The 25,500-nt window shown below is 36.2% G+C and overlaps 1 protein-coding gene across 6 annotated transcripts in view; it reads left to right on the top strand.

The window, feature by feature from the left end:
• The window catches only part of KIF27 (kinesin family member 27), an 81,151-nt gene that overhangs the window by 9,479 nt on the left and 46,172 nt on the right, over positions 1-25,500 (top strand). For 4 of the 6 annotated variants that reach the window (XM_068974161.1, XM_068974162.1, XM_068974164.1 and 1 more), the window contains exons 2-7: positions 362-562; positions 3,958-4,901; positions 8,375-8,518; positions 16,145-16,351; positions 23,816-23,987; positions 24,463-24,564. In XM_068974161.1, the coding sequence (XP_068830262.1) occupies positions 362-562; positions 3,958-4,901; positions 8,375-8,518; positions 16,145-16,351; positions 23,816-23,987; positions 24,463-24,564 (1,770 nt within the window). Of the gene's footprint in view, positions 1-361; positions 563-3,957; positions 4,902-8,374; positions 8,519-16,144; positions 16,352-23,815; positions 23,988-24,462; positions 24,565-25,500 lie in introns of those variants that run through there. The other 2 variants (XM_068974166.1, XM_068974165.1) reach the window with 1 other exon arrangement.

The raw sequence follows: 25,500 nt of genomic DNA, 5'->3' as shown, positions 1-25,500 counted from the left end.
GCACGCATGTGAAAACTTTTGCTCCTGAATTTTATAGTTACGGTTTTTAAAAATTTGTAATAGAAATTTGAGAAAGTAAATTTATTGATGGTAACTTTTTTAATCTTTAAAAATTTATTTTGAATGGGAGGATAATTGCTTTACAGTGTTGTGTTGGCTTCTGCCATACAGCAGTGTGAATCAGCCATAAGTATTCATATGTCCCTTCCCTCTTGAATTTCCCTCCCACTCTCCCCACCCTATTCCCACCCCTCTAGATTGTTACAGAGCTCTAGATTGAGCTCCCTGACTGTAAATTTATTGCTTGTAGCTTTTCTTATATCTTAAGTTTCAGATGGGCTTTCTTTTTCTAAATTTTCAGCTTCAGTTGTGGAGGGTCAAAAAGGTATCATTCCTCGTGCTATCCAAGAAATATTTCAAAACATCTCTGGAAAGCCTAGCATTGACTTTAATATAAAAGTGTCTTATATAGAAGTATACAAGGAAGACCTAAGAGATCTTCTAGAATTGGAGACATTAGTAAAAGATCTTCACATCCGAGAAGATGAAAAGGGAAACACAGGTAAAGTAGCCTACTTAATTAATAGCCTTCATTAGCAAATGAATATGATCTAGTTCAGTTTCTGGACATTTTCCAAGGATTCTTTAAAAATAGACAAAGAAACAAAATGAATTTGTTTTTACTTTTAAATGGAGTAACTTACTGATTACCAGTAGCAGCTAATTCACCTAGGTAAAAAGTAGAAGTTCAGACCACTTGGTATGATGAAGTTATTAAGTTGTAATTCAAAATATAGCTGATGCTTGAACAATGTGGAGGGGGTTGGCAGTTAGGAGTATTGACCCCCAATGCCGTCAGAAATCCAAGCATAACTTACAGTCGGCTTCTGTATCCATGGTACTGCATCAGTGGATTCAACCAATCTCAGATCGTGTAGTACTGTAGTATGTTACTACTGAAAAAAAAAAGCCATGTATAAGTGGACCTGCACAGTTCAAACCCATGTTGCTGAAGGATCAACTGTATTTATTTCCAATAATCTGCCCCCTTCCTGGTCTGACCTTAAGAAAGACTATGACATAGGCTAAATTAGTTTTGCATTGTTTTTTTTCTCGCAGAGTTACCCTGAGATGGGGATGGCTTCTCCCTTTTGTGTTCATCCAAGTTGATCCAGAACTGTCCTTTCTGCCTTTCTGATTTGGTCCCAGCACACCTGTTGCTTCCTCTTTTTTAAAAAAGAATTTAATTTAGAGTTTTTGTGTTTGCTCCTTCATACTGACATTTAATATCTGTCCTCTGTTGCGCTTCTCAAGGTTTGACTTTTTGTACTGTCAACTTGTTAATATCATTAAATGTCTGTTTGGAAATAGGAGAAGGTGAGAATGGGAAGGTCAAAATACAAGTATTTTAAAGAATAACACTTTCTACTTTTTTGTTTTAAAAGATAATATGTTCAACATAAAACATTTAGAAAACATAGTAAAGTATAAGGAAGAAAGTTAAAGTTCAGAACTCAATTTTGGCGTGTTTTCTTCCAGATTTCTTTCTCTGATTTTAAAAAATTAGACTTGCAACTCCACGTATCATATTATATCTTATATTTTTACTTAATATTTATATTGTAAGAATTTCCACATCATTAAATATTTTTCAAATTTATGACTTTATGTGGTAATTTTATCTTCTGAATATATAATCTATTTGACTAACAGTCCGTTGTTGGACCTTACATTTAGGTTTTGGATTTTCCCGATTATTAGTAACAGTGAGTGTTATTGCATGTCTTCTGCTAGAAAACACATTTAGTAGAATCTTGCTGGAGATAAAGGATCCTGCCAGAGGAATGATCATGCCTGAGGCATTTCCTAGCGGTTAGGAAAATAAGATTGTTAGCTCCTTCATTGGCCTGCAGGGGGCAGTAAAGCTTGTCTCCTTGTAGGCCCTGTCTTTGCAGCCCTAGCATTCCTGAGTGTTTGAAGGAATTGGGTTTTGGTTTTTTTTTTTTTGAAAGAAAACATACATGGTACTCGGTAGCCTTATTAGATAATTTTGTATAGTTTATCTTTTCTAGACAAAATTCAGACTGATGTTTTGAGCTTATGTATCTTATAAAATGTAATTATTGAATGTTTTTATCTTTTATTAAAAGTTACAAAAATAATACATTTGTTGTAAAATAGAAAGTACAGAAGTGTACACTGTCACTCCTGATAAGCTTAATGATCAAAATACTTCATAACTGATAGCAATCCTGCAAAAATTTTAGTAGAATGTAAGTCTTAAGACAAATTGCTGCTTACCTTATAAAATGTCCCACTCACAACCCACATGCACTTGTTTGACATATGTATTGAGTTTCTCTGTGTCAAGTGGTAGTTGGTATCCAGCCTGGATGCTACACAATTAGCATCACCTTGGAAGTTTTCTTTTTTTTAAGCATTTTTATTTTTTTGGACTGTGCTGGATCTTCATTGCAGCATGCAATCTTCTCTAGTCATGGTGCAAGGGTGACACGTGAGTTCTAGTTCCCTGCCCAGGGATTGAACCCAGACCCCTTGCATTGGGAATGCAGAGTCTTAGCCACTGGACCACCAGGGAAGTCCCACCTTGGAAGTTTTTTAAGAAATATTGATTTCTGTGCCCCACTTTTCATAAATTCTGATGAAGTAGTATAGGATAGGGCATGGGTGTTGGTACTTTGCCTTTTATAAAGGTCCCAGGTGATTTTCAACTGGGTTTGAGGACCATAGTTAGTGCCAAGCTATAGCCTAGCATTAGAAAACTTTTTAAAAGTCATGCTATGATTTATGTTTACATTGTCATATTTTATAATCACCATAGTTTAGCACTCCCTGTTGTAGTACAGGTACTTTAGAAATTTAAATGAACTGGGCTGTTAAGAAGAGTTGTCATGTTGAAAACAAGGCAAAAAAGTGAATATTGTTTCAAGAAAGAGTGACATGTTAGGATATGATTAAAGAGGAAGCATGATGCTGTATCTTGAGCACAGATTTATTGCTGTGATTCAAATCCCAAATCTACCTACTCCTTTTTGAAATATTTTTGGATATAAACGGATAATGCATGTAGTAAGCTTCAGTTTTTTTTGGTTCTATTCTGCCATTGAAATAGAAGCTTTTTTGCTTTTTTTGAGTTGCCTTGCACTCTGATGTTACATAGGAGAAACCTGTTTTTTTGGAATGAATAACCAGCTTTATTTATACTGAAATATTCATTTATTACTGGGTATGTGGTAAAAAACCTTATTAGGATGGCTTGAATATTAAAGAAACTCAAAAGAGGCTAATTTCTTTCAATTAATTTACTACTTACTAATTCTTTTGAGTTATATAGATAATTAATCTATAATCTTTTAATCAGTATGTTAGGCTCTACAAATCAAAATACTGGAATCAAGAATTTTTCTTTTATCAGCCATCTTAAAGAATTGAATGTGATTCCAAAAAAAAACACCCTAAATTGTTTAAAACATATATGCATATATTACATCTTTTAGAATTTAAACATCAAAATGAATGCCATCTATTAAAATAATCCTGTTAGAAGGTTATCTAAAATTATTTAATGATGTTGCTGATGTTACTTTTTTATTTTAATGCTATTGATAGAAAAGCTTTGTATTGGAGTATAACTGATTAATAAACAATGTTATGATAGTTCTAGGTGAACAAGGAAGGAACTCAGCCATACATATACATGTATCTGTTCTCTCCCCTGGATCCCATCCAGGCTGCCATATAAATTGATCAGAGTTCCATCTGCTACAGTAGGTCCTTGTTGGTTATCCATTTTAAATACAGATACTGATTTTTTTTTTTTTCAAAGGGCCTGTCTTAGCTGGGCAGCTTAGCAAATGAAAATTGTTGTGTGGTTAACTTAACTCTACTGTATTTTGATTAAAACTTGTTTTACAAACTTGCTGTTGCTATTTTAAGTGATTGTTGGGGCCAAGGAATGCCAGGTGGAGAGTGCAGATGAAGTGATGAGTCTCCTGGAGATGGGAAATGCAGCCAGGCATACGGGTACGACCCAAATGAATGAGCATTCCAGTAGATCACACGCAATTTTCACCATCAGCCTTTGTCAAGTGGACAAAAATAGAAAGGCAGCTGAAGATGGATCATGGCATTCCCATCGGCATATTGTCTCAAAGTTCCACTTTGTGGATTTGGCTGGATCAGAAAGAGTAACCAAAACGGGGAATACTGGCGAACGTTTCAAAGAATCCATTCAGATCAACAGTGGGTTGCTGGCTTTAGGAAATGTAATAAGTGCTCTTGGAGACCCACGCAAGAAGAGTTCACATATTCCATACAGAGATGCTAAAATTACCCGGCTTCTAAAAGACTCCCTGGGAGGCAGTGCCAAGACCGTCATGATCACTTGTGTCAGCCCATCCTCCTCAGATTTTGACGAGTCCTTAAATTCTCTCAAATATGCTAACAGAGCACGCAACATTAGAAACAAACCCACCTTAAACTTTAGCCCTGAGTCAGACCGTATGGATGAAATGGAATTTGAGATTAAGTTGCTTCGAGAAGCTTTGCAAAGCCAGCAGGCTAGTAGCAGCCAAACTAGCCAGATCCATCAGGAGGGGACTCCTGATAAAAATAAGATCCATTCTCTTGAGGAGCAAGTCACTCAGCTACAAGGAGAATGTCTGGGTTACCAAAACTGTTTAGAGGAAGCCTTTACCTTCCTGGTGGATTTAAAAGATTCTGTGAGACTAAACGAAAAGCAGCAACACAAACTGCAGGAATGGTTTAACATGACCCAGGAGGTCACCTTGTTCAGAGGACACCGGCCTGTTGGAAACCTGGAAGAAGGACCACAGCATATTACAGTTCTCCAGCTGAAGCGAGAGCTTAAGAAATGCCAGGTACTTAGACACCGCCTTAGTAGGTAACTTGTTTAAAGACTAAATTTATTTGGGCAAGTAAGAGTCATTTTGGGGTTTCAGAAGTTTTAGTCTTTTTTTTTTTTAAAGAGTTATATGTAAAATCTCATTTGCCTTTACTGTTTTTTTCTCCCTTTTCTTTTCCTGTTGCTTTTCCTGTTACCCTGTTTTTTCTCTGTTTTCTTCTCCTCGTTTTCTTAGCTCCTTCTCTTTTCTCCTGATATTTTAATTTGTTGTATTTATTAAGTAGACTCTTGTGAACCTGGTTATTAATTTAGAGAATGAAAAGAAACACAGTTTCAGAAACAATATTAAGTTAAATTTTATTGTTTTTAATCCCTCTTTAGGTCAGTGCTTTTTGAAAGAAAAATACTTCATCTCTTGAGATTGGAGTTTTGATTCTTTAGAGAAATCATCATGTTTGATAATATTTAAGGAATGTAGCTATGTACATGTATACATATTATATATATGTTAAACTAAGAGTTACATTTCTCTACTTGTCATTCATAAAGACATTTATTATTTAAAGATTATGTGTCATTGGGGAAATAATGGAGAACAGACATACCTATTTATGCTTATGTGGCATTTGCATTCTGGTAGGCAAATGGATCGGAGAAGGCAGTGGCACCCCACTCCAGTACTCTTGCCTGGAAAATCCCATGGACAGAGGAGTCTGGAAGGCTGCAGTCCATGGCGTCGCTGAGGGTTGGACACGACTGAGGGACTTCACTTTTCACTTTCATGCATTGGAGAGGGAAATGGCAGCCCACTCCAGTGTTCTTGCCTTGGAGAATCCCAGGGATGGGGGAGCCTGGTGGGCTGCCGTCAATGGGGTCGCACAGAGTCGGACACGACTGAAGCGACTTGGCAGCAGCAGCAGCAGGCAAATGGTTATTCCACCATTTTTTTAAACATAGGAAAACATATAGGTAATAAGATAGCTTTCTAGTTAGAAATCTTTCTTCAGTATCTTTTTTAATGTGTATTAGAAAGAAACCTCTATTACAGCAATTCTCAAACTTTTTTCTCACAAGGCTACTTTCTTCAAATTGAGGTCCCCTAAAGATCTTTTGTTGATGTAGTTTGTATCTATTCATATTTACTGTATTAGAATTAAAACAGAAAATGTAAACTACTAGTTCACTCAGAACTAACAATAATAACATGATTAATGTTAACATAAGGAGCATTTTTTCATGAAAAATAACTATTTTCCAAAACAAAAAATTTAGTAAGAGTGGAATTGTTTTATATTTTTGCGAATCTTTTCATGTCTGACTTAATAGAAGACAGGTGGATTCGCATATCTCTCAGCATTCAGTTTGTTGCAATATATTTAGTTGAAGTGTGTGAATAAAATCCAGACTCATCTAGATTTGTAGTTGGAGGGGAAGAATATATTAGTGATTTTTTCAGGTAATTGTGAATATCCTTTGATATTACATCAAAACTCAACAAGTAGAAATTTCCTAATGGTTACTTGTGTGGGATTTGAAACCATTTTGTTACATTACAGTTCACTGATTTTTATCTTACATTTTGAATGGATCTTTTATCCACATGTGATTTTTGAATCAGCATGCATTGGATACTTGAGAAATATTTGTTTACTAAGTTATGAAGATTTTTCAGTGTTAACATATTCACAATATAATATTAAAAAATCACATTTATTAATATCACCTCTGATCTCACCTCCTGCAAAATCTTTAAGTATTAGGAGCTGTCAAGTTTATGGTAGCAGAAATGTTTTCCAAAATTCTGATTTTTGTACGAAACTTGAATTTTATCATTTGCAGTAAAAACTGTTAGTTGTTTTCCTTGAAATGATGTCACACACCCAAATGTGAATATCTTATCTCTTGTTCTTTACAGTAAAAATAGTACCCTATGAAAAATGTGGCTACTTTAGCTTGTAACTCAACAATTGCACAAGATTTTTTGCACCAGGTAACTCTCCTCCTTCAGTATACAGAAGAACTACTTTATGCCTGCCCATTTTGACACATAGAATACTAAACAAAAATGCTCATGTGCTGAGATTTAATAAAACCATTTTTATTGCTTCATCAGGATATTCTTAAGTGGTTCTCCATCCTCTCATAAATACCTCTTAAGGGACTTTGTTGCTTTTTTCCTCCATGATTTGAACACAGGAGCATTATGTGAACATGAATATACTCTACAGATAAACACTTTTTAAAAACACTTTTAAATAAAAAATAAACAATAAAGCTGTAGTTTATAAAGTACATGTAACAACACTGTATGCAGCACTGGGAGAACAATCACGTTGTAAGCTCTCAGACTGACAGTTAATTGCCCAGAGCAGAGGATATGGGCTAATGAATATTTTATTTTAAAGAGAGAAAAGTCATAAAGGTCACGTAAACAGGGTTATAAGGACCATCAGGGTCATGCATCCTGTCCTATGTGGTCATTCAACATCCCAAGCAGAAAAAAGAAGAAACTCTCCCAAAGCCCCAAGGGAAGGCTGTGGCAAAATCAAGGCTGGCCTCAGTCCATGGGTTCCCAGTGGAGAGGCCTGTCCATCTCCATGCCACCACCTGAGGAGTCATGTGCATGCTGTGTTTTTGAGAATGCAATTTTGTTTGCAAATCAGCTACTCATTCTTCTCTTGTCCTGTGTCTTAGTGGAAAGAGCACAGGCTTTGGATCCAGACAGGCCCTGAGGTTGACTGTCAGGAGTTTGGTTTATCCACTGTGTTGTCCTGGAATGGTGTTCACTCACTAAACTTCAGTTTCTTCATGAAAATGTTTAATTTCTTCAATGAGATGTTTTTAAAATCCCAAGTTACAATCTAGTATAAAGTAAGCCCTTGACCAATGTTGATTTTCTATTTATTTAGTTCAAAATTTAAAAGTATTATTTGCATATTCCAAGTTTATTTGGTGACAGGAATAATTCACCTGGAACTAAGAAAACTATATATTTAACCAGGTTTCCAAACATCTTCAAAATATATCTCTTTGTAGTGAAAGGGTGCAAAGTTAGCAAATGTTCTTCTTTTAAATATCCATTATAAATATAGAGCATTCTTATACTATATAGGTCAATTTGGGAAATGTGACCTTTTTGATTTCTGAAGACCCACATTAAAAAACTCATGGCAGTTCTAGAAAACTTGTAAACACCTTATTGAATGTACTGTAGACTTTGAATAACTGGCTTCAGTCTTAAAATACAAGAAATAAAAATAAGGACTGTCTTCCTATCTCTTTGGTAACTAATTATTACATTATACCAGTGATAGGTCCTCTCAGCTGTTTCTGCCTTCGTTATAATAGAGAAACAAGAAAAAAAGGGTAAGAAGATTTTAAGAGTCATTGTCAGGCTATCATTAAACCACAGTTTTTGTGGTATTAGGTGATTTCTCTTGAATATTTTCCATGGTGACTCTCTCTTGTGCTTTCTTTCCCCCCTCCCAGTGTGCTCTTGCTGCTGATGAAGTAGTATTTAATCAGAAGGACTTGGAGGTGAAGGAACTAAAGAATCAAGTGCAAATGATGGTGCAGGAAAACAAAGGACATGTTGTTTCTTTGAAAGAAGCACAAAAAGTGAATAGATTACAGGTAGAGTTAATGTACCTTGCTCTGTGTATTTCACTGGAACAGTACCTGACTAAAATAGCATTCTAAATGATAAGTAGGAATGTTTGCAAAAATAGGTTTCAGTTGAAGAGTTCTGAACACAAACACCTGAAAGAGTTATTACAGTTTTCCCCTAAATTGGTGTAAAGGGAAAACATTTTTATTGTTAGCTTGACTTATATTTCACAAATATAGAGCCTAATACCCAGGAATTTAATTTGCAAGTCATGTTGTAGTTATCCTTTCTTTATACTTTCCCTTCTGTTGTTTGCCAGAGTAATAGGCGATGGGATATTGTTAAGTGTTGGAAGGTAAACACATCATTTAAAATTTTGATTTGTTAGATTACTGTTTTATTCTCCATCAATGATTTGCTCATTTGGTTTGGCCAAATCTTTCAAAGTCTATATCTTAGTTTTTCTGTATTAACATGGATGTGCCTTCAGTGTAACATGGTATGTCCCTAAGTATTAGATTGGCTAGAAATTTAGTTTGGATTTTTCCATAAGATATTTTGGGCCAACCCAACATTATACACCCCGGCTGTGAACCCTCCCGTCCCCCATACAGTTCATTTCATTTAAAGCCTTTAGCTTCCTATCAGGGAGTAACTACTGTCCTGAATAATGATCTGATCCAGGAAAAATTAGACTTTAATTTTGACATTACTTTCTTCTTCTTTTTTTTTAACCATTCTATCTCTGTATTAATTTAAAAACATAGCGAAAGTAGTGTTAGTCATTCAGTTGTGTCTGACTCTGCAACCCATGTACTGGAGTCTGCCAGGCTCCTCTGTCCATGGGATTATCCAGGTAAGGATACTGAAGTGGGTTGCCATTCACTTCTCCAGGGGATCTTCCCAACGCAGGGATCAAACCCAAGTGTCCTGCATTGAAGGCGGGTTCTTTACTGTCTGAAAACATATATAAACTAAAATGTGTTGTTCAGTGAATTATCACAAAGAGAACTTCTACCTAACCACCACCAGTTCAAGAAACAGCAAACTGCTAGCCCCAGGAGATCTCAGTCTCTCCTCGGAGAGAGCTGCTCTCCTAACTTTGATAGTGATAATTTCCTTGCTTTCCTTTGTGGTTATTATATATCCTTGAACTCTGCAATTTAAGTTTTGGAATTTTTATAAATTTAATCATTCAGTATACATTCTTTAGTATCTGGTTGCTTTTACTGAACATTTTGTCTATTCTACTTCATCCACGTTTTTGTGTGAAGCTGTAGCTTGGTTAGTTTATAGCTGTATAGGATATCATTGTATGACTATTTCACAATTTATTTTTCTTTTTACTGTTGCTAGATTTTTTTTCTATGAATTTTCTCATACATGTCCCCTGGTGCACACACATGCATTTCTCTTGCATTTGTGCCTGAATTGCTAGATCATACATAGGGTAGGCAAATCTTCAACTTTAGTGAATAATACCAAACTTGTTTTCCAGTTTAAACTTGCACCAGCACTGTATAAGCATTCCTGCTATTCCACTTGCTTGCTAGCATTTGTTACTGTGAATTTTTTAGATCTTAGGCAATCTGGTAGGTATGTAATGTTATTTTATTGTGTTTTAAAAAATGTATTTCTTGATTTTAAAAATTTATTTATTTATGTATGGCTGGGCTGGGTCTTTTTTGCTGTGCACAGGCTTCTCTAGTTGTGGAGAGTGGGGGCTACTCTCTAGTTGCAGTGTGTGGGCTTCTCATTTGCAGTAGCTTCTCTTTTTGCAGAGCCTGGGCTCTTGGGTGCGTGGGCTCAGTAGTTGTGTATGGCAGGTATGTAATGTTATTTTATTGTGGTTTTAATTTTCATTTCCCTGATGGCTAGTGAAGTTGAGCACTTTTTCATGTTTTTTCCTTTTTTTTTTTGGTCTTTGGGTACCTTCTTTTTTAAAAATTATTTTTGGCCACACTGGGTCTTTGTTGCTGCACCTGGGCTTTCTCTAGTTGCGGCAGGAGCTACTCTTCATTGCAGTGAGGGCTGTTCTTTGTTGCAGTGAGCAGGCTTCTCATTGCAGTGACTTCCCTTGTTGCATAGCATGGGCTCTAGGCACTTGGGATTAGTAGTTGTGGCACACGTTCTTAGTGTGAGATGTGAGATCTTCCCAGACTAGGGATCGAACCTGTATCCCCTGCATTATAAGGTGGATTCTTAACCACTGGACCACCAGGGAAGTCCTTGGGTACCTTCTTTTGTGAAATGCTCATTCAAGTCTCCTGCTTGTTTTCCTATTGGACTAAGTCTTCCATTATTATGTTTGCCTTTCATATTTAAGCTCTATAGTCCTGAAACTGATTTTTGTATGTGGGATAAAGTAAAGGTCAAATTTCAGTTTTTTTCCAGGTAGATATCCATTTGTTCCAGCATTATTTATTGAAAAGGCCATCTTTTCACCACTATTCTGAGTGCTGTTTGTCACAAGTCAGGGTTCCTTCATGCATGAATGTATGGTGTATTTCTGGGACTTCTGTTGTACTCCATTGGCTTGCCTGTCTTTGGACCAGTGTCACATTTCTTATTTATTGTAGGTTCCTGATAAGTGTAGATGTATCACTAACCCATGAACTTGGTATATTCCTCCATTTACTCACGTTTTCTTTGGTTTTTCTCAGTAATGACTTTTTTGGGTTTATGTTTATATATTGAACATCTTTTGTTAGATTCATTCCCAGATGCTGTATTTTTTTATGTGACTATGAATGGAATCTCTTCAGATTTCCATTTTCTTGTTTGTTGGTATGTGTAACTGTATTGGTTTATGAATATTGATAGCTTATACCAAGCAACTTGATAAAATTCATTTTTAAATTCTGATATTTTATGTAAATTCTTTTGGATTTTCGTTTATGATCGTGTCATCTGCAAATGATGACATTTTTATTCCTTCATGATCTTTATGCTGCCTTTTTTTTTTTTAACAATTCTTCATTGACTTTGATCTTCAATACAGTATTGAATACAAGTGGTGATAGGAAATGTTCTTGTCTTGTTTCCAACTATAAACGAAAAGCTTTCACTGTTTCACTATAAGTATCATGTTTGCTGTAGGTATTTTTTTATTTATTCTTTATCAAACCAAGGAAACATTCTTTGCTGAGAATTTTTATTATGAATGGATATTACATTTTATCAAATGATTTTTCTTTATCATGATTTTCCCACTTTATTCTGTTAATGTGGTGAATTGTACTGATTTTTCCAATTTTTACACCAATCTTATAGTCCTGAAATAAACCTTTTTTTGGGGGGGTTATGATGTACTGTTATGCTGGGGGTCCCCAAGACCACCCTCAGGTTGGATGTTGTACTTGGAGGACTCAGCATACAGTTGTGCTCATCAGTTCAGTTCAGTCTCGCAGTCGTGTCTAACTCTTTGTGACCCCATGAACTGCAGCACGCCAGGCCTCCCTGTCCATCACCAACGCCTGGAGTCCACCCCAACCCATGTCCATCGAGTCAGTGATGCCATCCAACCATCTCATCCTCTGCTGTCCGCTTCTCCTCCTGCCATCAATCTTTCCCAGCATCAGGGTCTTTTCAAATGAGTCAGCTCTTCGCATCAGGTGGCCAAAGTATTGGAGTTTCAGCTTCATCATTAGTCCTTCCAATGAATACCCAGGACTGATCTTCTTTAGGATGGGCTGGTTGGATCTCCTTGCAGTCCAAGGGACTCCCAAGAGTCTTCTCCAATACCACAGTTCAAAAGCATCAATTTTTCGGTGCTCAGCTTTCTTTATGGTCAACTCTCACATCCATACATGACCACTGGAAAAACCATAGCCTTGACTAGACTTACTAGGCATGGACCTAATAAAAGAAAGCAAATGGAACAGGGACATAGAGTGAAGTCCAGAAGAAATCAGGCACAGGCTTCCAAGAACTGTCTCCCAGTGGAGTCACCCACATGTACTTAACTCCCCCAGCAAAGATTGTGGCAACTCATGTGAAGAGTTGTCTACTGAGGAGACTCAGGTTTTATTGAGAACTGGCCATGAAGGCATTCTCTGACCACCATATACCAGAATTCCAGACTAGCAGAAGGAAAGGAAAGCAGGTGTTCAATATAAACCACCTTGTCTGCACAAACACTTTGAGCACAGTGAGCCACTCTTACTTGATAGGGTGTTGGGAACCCTGTTAGGATCCGAGTTCCCAGACACCAGCCAATGAACAACCTCGTATGCAGGTCCTTCAAAGGATAGCAGTCAAGTCTTCTGTGTTAATTTACTCTTTTCTACAAATGTCCTTGATTTGGTTTATAATTATTTTGTTTAGGATTTTAGCATGTCTATTCATGTGTATATTTTCTTTTCTCAAAATACTCTTGTCAGATACTGTAACAAATTAGGTTAACCTAATAATTATTAGTACTCTTGCCTGGAAAATCCCATGGATGGAGGAGCCTGGAAGGCTGCAGTCCATGGGGTCGCTAAGATGGACATGACCGAACAACTTCACTTTCACTTTTCACTTCATGCATTGGAGAAGGAAATGGCAACCCACTCCAGTGTTCTTGCCTGGAGGATCCCAGGGACCGGGGAGCCTGGTGGGCTGCCGTCTATGGGGTCACACAGAGTCGGACACGACTGAAGTGACTTAGCAATAGCAATAATTATTAGGTTAACCTAATAATATAGTTTAGGTAGCATTCCTTCTTTTTCTATCCTTGGGAAGAGTGTGTGAAGAATTGGTATTATTTCTTCCTTAAATATTGGTTGAATTCACTTGAAAAATATTTGGGCCTGGAAAATTTCTCTGTGGAATGTTTAATTATGAATTCAGTCACATTTTCCTTTTGCCCCCTTGTTGGTAAGGTCTGTTTTTCTAAGAATGTAACAGCTGTTTCATATTTCAATAAATATGCTGAAATGTTTATAATAGTCTCACCTCTTTAATGCTTTTAGACATGTAATGATATCCCGTTTTTCATTCCTGGTTATTTGTGCCTTCTCTCTCTCTCTTTTTTTTTCCTTGATCAACTTCACCAGAGGTTTATCAATTTTTTTTAGTCTCTTCAGAGACTAAATTCTTTTTTAAAAATTATAATTTTATTTATTTACTTATTTGTGGCTGTGCTGGGTCTTCGTTGCTTTGCTCCAGCGTTTCAATCTAGTTGTGGCAAGTGGGGGTTACTCTCTAGTGCACAGACCTCTCATTGCAGTGGCTTCTTTTGTCTTTGAGCACAGGCTCTAGACCACATGGGCTTCAGTAGTTGCAGCACCTGGGCTTAGTAGTTGCAGTTGCCGGGTTCTAGAGCACAGGCTCAGTAGTTACGTTGCATGCGCTTAGTTGCTCCCCAGCATGTGGGATCTTCCCAGATCAGGGATCAAAGCTGTATCTCCTGCATTGGCTGGCAGATTCGTTACCATGGAGCCGCTGGGGAAGCCCACAGAGGGCCATTCTTGACTTTGATGATCTTCTCTGGTATATGTTTGTTTATTCTTTAATTAATTTCTACCCATATCTTTATTGTTTAGTTTTTTTCTGCTTTTTTTAGGGGCATAGAATCCTTCTAAATTGTTTAGATGGGTGCTCAGTTCATTGATTTTTAGCCTTTCTATATATTTTTAACCATCTATAATATATGCATTTAAAGTTATATGTTTCCTCCTAAGCTTATCTTTGTCTGCATTCCTCATTTGGCTCAAATTTTTCCTGATTTTTATTGTGAGTTTTTTCTTTACCTGTGGGTTATATAGTTAGTTATTTTATTTCCAACACATGAAGGATTTCCTTTTATTAATTTTTAGCTTAATTGCATTGTTGTCCATTTAAATTCAGTTCTTTGTGTTGAGACTTGCTTTATGGCTCAGCATAAGGCCAGTTTTTGTAGATATTACAGATATGCTTGAAAAGAATTTGTATTCTGTTATCATTGAGTTCTCCTAATTCTGTTAATCCTCTTATTCAAATCTATATTTTTACTCACTTTTTTGGTCTTTTTTTTTTTTTTTGTCCTATCAGTATTTTAGAGGGATGTTAAGATCTCTTACTATAATTTTTGGATTTGTCTTGCAAATACAATTTTTGCATTTTATATATATTGAAGCTGGGTTATTAAGTACCTAGAAATGTAGAATTGTTACAGCATCCTGGTGAATTGACCTTTTTTTAAAAAATCTTTTTTTAACTTCATTTTATCTCCCAACGGTTCTTGCATTTAAGTCTATTTTATATTAACATAGCTATACCACTTTCTTTTGATAAATATTTACATGGTATCTCTTTTTCCATCTTCCCTTTAATCTTTCTTTATTGATTTTAGTTATGTTTCTTGCAATTAGCAGGTTAGACAATTTTATAGTTCTTTCTGGTAGTCTTTATCCTTTAATTGGATTGTGAGTTCATTTCTGAATTTAATATAATTACTATTATATTCTGGTTATAATCCCACCATTGTGGTTTTTACTTATCCTATCTGCTCTATATTCATTTTTCTCTCCTTCTTACATTTTTTTGGATTTAATTGCTTTAAAAGTTGTACTTTCACTGTTTTTAGTGGTTATCCTGGGGAGTATATACCATGCACTCTTGACTTAAAACAGTTAAACTGGTATTTTTACCCTTTCCCTGGAGAATAAAAGGACTCCATTTAGTATCCCCCTTCAACTTATATGCTATTGTTTTATATTTTTATTATCTGAATATGTGGTTTTTAAAATAAAGGTACATTTTATAGTTCAGCATTAACACAGTGAAACTTTAGGGTTTGCTTTTTTCCCCCTATCTAAACATTATAGTACATGTGAAGTATTTAAAATGAATGACCTTTCTTTTTGATATAATTTTGTGCTTATAAAACAAAGCTTATGTACTTCAAATTTTTTCTTTAGAGGATACACAGAAAGCTAAACTACACAGTGTCTCTCTCTCCCCCAAGCACCCATAAACAACACATTCTGCCTTTGATTTCCAAGTTCGTTCTCCCACGACTCTCAGTTGCTTATCTTCTATCTCTGTGTTTGTGGCTTTCTTTTTCACTGAGTAAAGGCTTTCACTTCACTGCACCTGTTACCACTTTCTGTCTCCTTTGCTGTCATCTTAGCTGTTTGCCGTTTTCTATACTTTTCAACTTTCTAGTCTTTTGTTACTTCTTGGATTTCACTCTGAAAGTTCAGACTTCTATAAAGATCAGCTAATCATAGTGCTTCAGTTGAGCGAGCTAACCAATCACAGTGTATGGGGCAGTGTCTTGTACTAACTCATTAGCTGTATTTGTTCCTGCTTACTATTCAAAAGCTTTTAACACTCAGGACAATCCTAAATTCTTGTGAACAGCAGGCTAGTCTTTGGGGTTTTTGTTTGTTTGGTTGGTTGGTTGGTTTTTAGAATTTTTTTTTTTTTTTTTTTGGCTGCGCCTTACAGCATGTGGGATCTTAGTTTACCGACCAGGGATTGGACCCATGCCCTCTGCAGTGGAATTGTGGAATCTTAGCCACTGGACCACCAGGGAAGGCCCAGAAGGCTAGTCTCTGGATAAGTTAGGCTTTATTGTTTTGTTAAGGTAGTTGTGATTTTGTGATCAATGTACAATTTATTTTTAATCATTAACCCATACTGAGTCTCTCCATTTTTTAAATTCTTCTCTTTCTTCTATAAAGAATGAAAAAATAATAGAACAACAACTTCTTGTGGATCAACTGAGTGAAGAACTAACAAAACTTAACCTGTCAATGACTTCTTCAGTAAAGGAAACTTGTGGAGATGGGCCAGATACCAGGATACTTGAAAAGAGACCATACACTGTACCATTTGATACTCGTTTGGGGCATTATATTTATAGTCCAGCAAGATTGGATTCCAGGAAGGTAAAGTCTAAGCATTAGTTTCTTTCTTTTGAGGTTGTATACAATATAATATCACAGTGTATTTATATAGTCTTAGCAGGCTTTTTTTTTCTGTTTGGTTTCATAGACTTTTGTGTATACTCTTTTTCTGTTATCTATACCCTCTTTAAAATCATGCTTCTTTTCAATAAAATTAATGATTAAGAGAAGGTATAGTTGTATTTGAAAGGAAGAGTTGAAGATAATGCTTAGATTTATCAAGGAGAAAAAAAAGCTACTCTTTGCCATCATATTAATATTTTCAGATATGACTAACTCCAATATCTTCATAAATTTTTTTGTTTCTTTAATCACACCAAGTTGATGAGGTTGGAGATATTTATTTTGACTTATTTGGTCTATTTTCAAAATGATATCCATGTATTAGTCAGTCTTTTCTGATATAATTGCTGCTGCTGCTGCTAAGTCGCTTCAGTTGTGTCCAACTCTATGCGACCCCATAGACGGCAGCCCACCAGGCTCCTCTGTCCCTGGGACTCTCCAGGCAAGAATACTGAAGTGGGTTGCCATTTCCTTCTCCCTCTGACAATTAATTGAGACTGTATAAAAATCAGTATGAAGTTTCATTTAATTTTTAAATTTTACTTTATAAATTTTATTTATAAAATGTGTATACATATATGCAGATGCACAGATTTCTCTTGAAAAATCAAAATCAAGGAATCTCCACCATGGAAAAGACTAATTAACAGACTCATGAATTTTGGTTTCTATTTATTAATTTTAGGAAAGGAAATGATTTATTTGAGATATGTTGGATACAATCCAAGGGATAAGAAATGTGAGAGGTGTCATAGACTTTGCAGTCAGGCAAGCTTGGGTGTGAACACCAGCTCTATGATGTAGGCCTGGAGGGATGACTAAACCTGTGTGAACCCCAGGCTCCTTATCTGTCGGGGGGGACCTGTGAGGGGTATAGGGAGGACTTACATGAGATGGTGACTCCAAAAGTGCCTGGCACACTGCGTCCTATAACATACATATTTATGGGGTACCTCTCCTGTGTCCCAGGCTCTGTGCCTCAGAGTAAGACAGATGCTACTGTTACTGTATAGTTTTCAGTTTTGACTGGTTGGATTTAAATTTTAAACTTTTGCTGCTATTAATTTCAGTTGAACTTTCTAGAGTTATTGATATTTTCTTTTGGTTGAATGTATGGTAAATTTTCATACAACATTTAAGAAGAAAGATAAGTTCTTTATAGAATTGAAATTAGATATCTATTAATTCTACTTAATTTTTTTACTCTTGGTTAGTAATGTGAATTTCCGGTTTCTGTGCATTCTCTTATTTTATAAAAATAACATTTTTTTCTGATCATAAAAGTTAGACATTTATTATCTCTCTCAGTGTCTGTTTCTTTCTCTTTTTTACTAGACTTTCACACATACACACTCGCACACATATTCTTTGAGGAGACAGCTCCACAGGGTATTGAGAAGGAGCTAGGCCCCTCTGTTCTTTTCTCTGGTTGTTTGATTAGACCTGAAACAGCCATGATTGGAATAAAGATTTCCACAGTTATTGTTTCAAATTAACAAATTCTTTTTTTTTAATTTTAATTAATTTTATTACCCCCGTTCACTTTCAAGGGTTCTAGTTTGGAAAACATATTGTGTGATTACCATAGCTTAGAAGAGGGCAGATACACTATAAGACTTGTAGCTCCTCTGTGGTTACAGGTGATCTCCAAGTTTGCTTGTGACCAAGTGGAATTAAAATGTAACAGGAAGAAAGAACCAGTGAATTTTCCAAAAGATTGCTATGACACAGAAGGAAAAGATCCTGACCAGAGACAGCCCCTTATGTTGATAAAGGGAAACCCTTTTCCCAGTGCTGTTTCCTTCTCTATGGATGGACATATGTATTCAAATGAGCAAATTCTTAGTTTTGTTTTTAAAATTTAGTGGCTTCTAGCCATTAAAAGAAGGGGAAAAGGGAGAAAATGCAAAGGTAATATAACCAGCAGTTTTGAGAGTTCTCTTTCTCCTGTTGTGTGTCCAGAACTCTTGGCCCCTCTCTTGCTTAGACTGCTGCAGCAGACACAAAGGCTTGTATGGGAAGATACAAAGCACACCAAGCCTTGTTCAAGTATTGTTTCCTGTTACATTGTTCTAGAGTGAGAGGAGGATTTCAAATTAAATACCAAAACTGGCTAAATTAAGCCAAAGAAGACATCTGAAATACCATTTCATTTTTTTCCCCAAATTTCTGTCTCCTTGGCAGAAGTTGGGCTAATATTTTCCAGCTCTAATATTTTCTTTTGAAATTCAGCTCTAATATTTTCTTGAAGTAAAAACAATCTGACAAGGGAAATATTTCCTCAACTTAAAATTCTCTCAAAGACAAAGGGGGACAATGGCTTAATCAGTTTTTAAAAAATATTTGGTTTTGGTTATATTGGGTCTTCATTGTTGTACTTGCTGCTGCTACTGCTAAGTCGCTTTCTCTAATTGCGGTGACCAGGGCTTCTCTTACTGCAGAGCACAGGTTCTTGGCACATGGTCTTCAATAGTTGCAGCGTGTAGGCTCAGTAGCTGAGGCTCGTGGGCTCCAGGGTGTGGGCTCAGTGGTTATGGTGCACAGGCTTAGTTGCTCCCTGGCATGTGGAATCTTCCCAGACCAGGGATTAAACCCATATCCCCTGCATTAGCAGGTGGATTCTTATCCACTGTACCACCAGGGAAGTCCTTGAATAAGTTTTTAAATTGATTACAAAAAAAGTTTAATTTTATTTCCTATGCTTTAGTCGCTAAATTGTGTCCAACTCTTGGATCCCATGGACTGTAGCCCTCCAGGCTGTCCTGTGCATGGGATTCTCCAGGCAAGAATACTGGAGTGGGTTGCCATTTCCTTCTCCAGGGGATCTTTTCAACCCAGGAATCAAACCTGGGTCTACTGTGTTGCAGGGAGATTCTTTTCCAACTGAGCTGTGCTGTGCTGTGCTTAGTTGCTCAGTTGTGTCTGACTCTGTGACCCCATGGGATGTAGTTCGTCAGGCTCCTCTGTCCATGGGAATTCTCCAGGCAAGAATCTTGGAGTGGATTACCATGCCTTCCTCCAGGGGATCTTCCCAACCCAGGCATCAAGCCCAGGTCTCCCTCATTGGAGACGGATTCTTTACTGTCTGAGCCACCAGGGAAGCTTACCGACTGAGCTACAAGGGATATATTAGAGGGAAACAGTGAAAGGATCTTATTTATTTTAAAAGCATATTACTGAGACTTCCTTGGTGGTCCAGTGGCTAAGATTCTGAGGCCCCCCAGCCTGGGTTCGATCCCTGGTCAGGGAACTAGATCCCACATGCCACATCTAAGACCCAATGCAACCAAATAAATAAATATTTCTTTAAAAAACACACTACTTATGTGTGTATGTATACATATATATGTACTTCTTACATTTATTTTTAATTGGAGGAAAATTGCTTTACAATGTTGTGTTGGTTTCTGCCGTTCAACAAAGCAAAGCAGCCATAACTATACATATATCACCTCCCTCTTAAACCTCCCTCCACTCCCCTGATCCCACCCCTCTTAGGTCATCACAGAGCACCAAGCTGGGCTCTCTGTGTTACGTAGTAATTTCTCACCAGCTATCTATTTTACACGTGGCAGTGTATATATGTCAATGCTATTATATATATATATATACACACACACACACATTTTTTGTTTGTTAATACTTAATTGCTATTTAGATTCAGCTACTTCAGACACTTTTTAAAATTTATTTATTTTTTAATTGAAGGATAATTGTATATATACTTTTATAGCTAGCTTTTCTTACCTAATGTATCTTGAACACTTGACAATCATTAAATATTCTGGAATATATCATGATTTTGATGGGTAATAACATTCTAAGTGAATGTCATTTTGTACTTTTTCCTGTTGTCGCACATTTGTTTTCAACTATCTCTTAATCTAAAAGGTTTAACACCAAAATGGAATTTTGGGATTTATCTACTTAAGTAGAAATCCTAAAGAAATTGCCCCTCACAACTAAATATAACTTATCAAATTAATAGAAAAAAAGAGTAAGGGGCTCATTTGTTTTAACAGATACTGGAAACTCATCTAATGAAATGTAAAATTGACCTAGATTTAAACTTAAGGCAAAAATGTAACAGAGGTTTCTGTTTTCTTAATGTTATAATTAAAGCCAAATGCTACTGTTATACACACCAAAATGGTACTTTGGAAGGAAAAAATTATGAAGCTGGTACCAGTCATTACGTAAGTTTAAAATAACACCACATATGCTGATGATGCTACCATTTTTCATTGATTACAAGCCTCACATTTTTTTTCACATTTTATCAACTATGATGGTAGGATATGTTTTACAGTTGATGGTATTTCATAGATGAGAGCTTTTCTTCTTTCTTGATGGTATAAAAAATAGGGATGTGTCTTAGTTGATGACATTTTAGATCTGATGAAATATGGCATTATGAAAAGGAAATAAAAGCAGTAGGTAAATAATATCACTTTCAGTACTTGACATTATTGTATAGTAAGAAAACCAACTGGAATGTTCTTAAGGGATATATTTTTAAAACCTTATGGAATCTTCAAATTCACAAAAGTGATAATACCTGTATAATCTTTTCTTTTTCCTGAATGAATTACATTTTTATTGAGTCACAAAATTCTTGTGCATTAAATCCCTTACACTGAAGTCAGCTGCCTTTTTAGTTTTCACTAAGATTTTATCTTTCACACAATGGCCATTTCCTCCCCCCCAAATAATTAATTTTGCTTTTTAATCACTTTTTTTGCATACATGGTTGCTCATGATGAAGCAGAGCTTTGTGAGATGTGTCTGCAGAGGTTCTCTTGGAAGGTTCCCTTGCCAATCAAACACTCATTCCAACAAAACACAACAACTTCATAGTAGCAAAATGACAAATTGCATCTCATGAACCTTTGTGGAACTTTCAAATTCAACTACAAAATTAAATATGTGAAAGCCACAATCTATGGTAAATGAGTTGCAGCACATCTAATGAAACAAAATCAAATGTATCACTAGTGAGAAGAGATTATCTTAATGTATGATGATTGAGAATATTACGTTCAAGTCTGGGTATTGAGAATATTACGTTCAAGTCTGGGTATAACACCTTAAGTCAAATTAGATTATTTTTGGAAAACAACCAAGTTATAGAACCTTGGGGAAAATCTTGAAGTAGCTCTAGATTTAGTCTGAATTATAGGGGACATAATGACTGTGTTTAGGTATTTGAAGGCTTGTCATTATTGTTAGACTTTGTCTCTAGAACTAGGACCAGTGAGAAGCAGTGCTAAGGGAATATAAAGAGGGATTTATTAGTGAAAATTCTCAAAATAATATTAGAGGTTTCAGGGCGTAATAGGGTCCCCACAGTGAATTTGTTTAAGCAGAGGCTAAACGATAATTTGCAGTATTACAGAGAAGAGTTAAACCTGGGATGAGTTGAACTCTAATCTTTAAAGTTCTGTCCAGTCCTGTTGCTATGTAATTCTCAGAAAACACAATTAAAATAAAAAAATTGTTTTCTAGTTGGATACACCTCAATTATCTGAATTATTACCCAGCTTATTGAGTACTTACATTATGACCAGTATCATTTAGGATATGGTTGAAAATGCAAGCATATTCTCTGGGGAGCAGGGAGTGCAGAAGCAACTAAAGAAAGCAGGACCGAACACTTAAGGTAGCAAGGGGACATATTATAGAAGGCTTTATGAGCCAGAAGAGGTTAAAAGCCATTCTTTTGTGTGGAATGACTGCTAAGGAATTAATTTTCTGAATGTTTACTCATTGTGGCAAAACCTGTTTCATTATTAAGCTGGGTCATTTGATTTTCTTTGTAAAAAGAACATTTGAAAGCAAGTTGAAATCCTGGAGAACAAAACTTGATTCTAAACAAAGTTTTATTTGCTCCTGAAATAAACCCCTCCTCAGCCCCCTACCCACACCGCCAGCAAAGAGAAACCTTGAATTCTCTTGGTTATAATGCAAATGGCCATGCTTGGTACAATGTGCTTGTTAGATAAATACTTCTTGAGTTGGTTCTTCTGTAAATAAACTCCCTTGCTCTCCCCCATATTCCAGAATTGGGAGGCCACCTAGAAAACTTTACCCCTATTCGTCATGGTGCTGGTATGACACATGGCCTTATTAGGTGACCAACAGTGGAGGCACAAAAATCAAGTATTGAGAAATATCCAGTATCAGATAGGCTTTTCTGGGAGGGGATGTGAAGAAACCTCCATCAATTGAATCTTGAACACCATATGGTATATACATTTTTACTATATGTTGTAATTTAGTAGCTTATAATAATTTATATTAATAAATTGAATGCTTCCCCTGAGATCTTATTGTTTACCCTTTTGGGTAAATTACCTTGAGGTTTGGTTATAGAGACAGATAGGTGGCTCAGATGGTAAAGAATCTGCCTGCAATGCAGGAGACCTGGGTTTGATCCCTGGGTCAGGAAGATCCCTGGCGAAGGGAATGGCAAACCCACTCCAGTATTCTTGCCTGGAGAATTCCCTGGACAGGAGAGCCTGGTGGGCTACAGTCCATGGTGTCACAAAGAGTCAGACATGACTGAATAACTAACACTTTCACTTATAGAGACATGGCTAGAAAGGAAACATTTGGTAATAGAAATGAAAATAAAGGCAATTTCTAATTCATAGTTGTTTTCCAAGGTAAATTTTTGAGAACTTAAGGCCAATAGAAGCATGTTATACTATAGAAAGTTTGCAGGCAGCCCATGAAAATCTCCTTATCCCATGATACATATTAAGTATGTTACTAGGGCATTAATCAACTATCCCTGACTACCACAGGTGAAGCCTGAGTTACTTTTGAATTTCCAAATCAGGAATATCTTACCCTGGCAGAGCGAGTGGCAGTGGTTCTGGATTTCTTCATGTGGTGGGATTTTGATTAGGGGAAAATTACAGATCCTTAACAACACTGCAATTCTCCAAGTGTTCAGAACTGGGAAGGCTGGGGGCAGGGCAACAGTTGTGCCCTATTACACTGTGTATGGGCTTCACATGGGTTGGGGAGTGCCTGAGCTATGTTCAAGAGCTGTGATGTTTTCACTCATGATTCTTTTTGAGTGCTGGTTTTCTCTGAAGCTATAACTGAAACCAGAAGAGCTTTCTAGAAGAGGGAGAACTGTGTAGATTCTGAAAGAAGTGTATATCCATGAGACACAATAGTATTGTGAAATGAGTTTTGACTTTTTTGTAGGCAGTGCGGGGAGGGAAATGTTATGTTTTTAGTGATTGGCTCTTAGTGATTGGTTATTGTCTAATAACCTCTTAGAAAACACATTTTGAGCAATATGATAAAAATAGACCCTTTAAAAAATCACTTTTTTTGTTGTTGTTGTTGGGTGGGGAAATCACTTGTAAGGTCCACACAAGTCCTTCTGTATACTCTCTGGATCGACTAGTTGCGGGATTTCGAACACAAAGTCAGATGCTGCTGGGTCACTTAGAAGAACAGGATGAAGTCCTCCAATGCCAATTTTCTGATAACAGTGATGATGAAGAGTCAGAAGGCCAAGAGAAATCTGAAATTAGGTATGTTAATATATATATTAATATTGACTGATTTAATAAGCATAATCACATGATACAGTAAATATACACAGAAATAGGTTTTTTTTTAACATTAAAAAAATTTTAGTAGAAGAGTTAAGTGGTTTTTGCTACATGTACTATCAACTAATGTGTTACGAAACCAGTATTTGAACATGTCAGTCTAACATCTGTAAAATAATTGTATTTTTAGAATGTTTATGGTGATTGGAGTTTAATTTTCAGAGAAAAAGATTTGGATTTCCTAATTCTGCTGCCACAGTGGCAAAAAACATGAATTTTCCACTGGGTCCAACATGGTGGGGAGTATCTCTTTACTTGCTGAAATATTAGTAAATTCCATTTATTTTATGTAAGCCATAATTTAAAGAGTAATTTGGAGGAAAACTAATTTGAGGGCAGATTAAAAATGACTAACAGACAAATTACCTTTGGTCCTGGCCTTTTCCTTTTTTAGACGTAGAAGTTGCTCATGGATTCAGAAGCCAGGCTCAGTTTGTTCACTTGTTGAATTGAATGATATTCAGGATCAAACACAAAAGTCAGGATTGGAGAATGAAGGTACACAGACTCTCTCGAGTACTTTAGATCTAATATTTATAAGACACTTCTCTTTTTCTTCAAGCAATAATTTAAGAAGCATCTAGGGATTCTCAGAGACAGAAACTTGGTTTGGAGTGCCTTCCTGGCTTTTCCTTTATGTTCTCTGCTCTGTGCTCTGATTTCTTGTTCTTTTTTACTCCTTAGTAAAGCTTTTTCACCAGTCAATTCTAGATAGAGTTATAGGCTAAATCTCTCAGAATGGGGATTTTATATTCAAACTTGAGTTTGACTTCCCACTCTTGCCTTCTTTAAAATCCATCTTAAGTAATTTACTGGGTGTTTCTTCACTGCTTCACTGGCACCCATGCCTACCATTAGTGATGTATTTGACATTAGAGCCAACTTAGTCTAGCAGATGCTTGTAATGTTCACAACTGATGAAAATTTTATGCATTAAAAAATGGCATAAAAGATGTTTATGTTGCAAAAACTGTATGAGGAGATTTTAGCTCATTTCTCTTGGCTTATGAGTGGTAAAAACACAGAGTACAGAGAATATAAATAACATGATAAATAAGTCCTACACTGTGAAAATAGCATCTTTTTTAAGAGCTTATGCATGTGATGTTAAAACATGAAATGAAAATAGATTTTTAAAGTGTATAATAGTATAGATAAGTGCTACAGTCACCATCCTTGAACCGTTTGTTACTGGTCTACAACCAGGTAAGAAACTTTTGTCAGAATGTGAATCATCGGTGCACCAATTCCTTCATTGAGGAAGTCTCACTATGTAAAAAGTCTCAGCTGAACTAAAACAGTGAGGTAATTGTATATTCTGGTACAAGACAGTAACAAACAGTATGGGGCCGTGTTCTGATTAGTCTGGGATAGAATGCATTCTCTGATTACAGTAAAACGACAAGTTAGTAGGAAAAAAAATGAAAACCTCTA

The sequence above is a fragment of the Capricornis sumatraensis genome, chromosome 6 (genome assembly GCF_032405125.1).
Source record: "Capricornis sumatraensis isolate serow.1 chromosome 6, serow.2, whole genome shotgun sequence".
Taxonomy (NCBI): Eukaryota; Metazoa; Chordata; class Mammalia; order Artiodactyla; family Bovidae; genus Capricornis; species Capricornis sumatraensis.
Note: the sequence above shows the minus strand (reverse complement) of the source record. Positions and strands in the feature narration are given on the sequence as shown.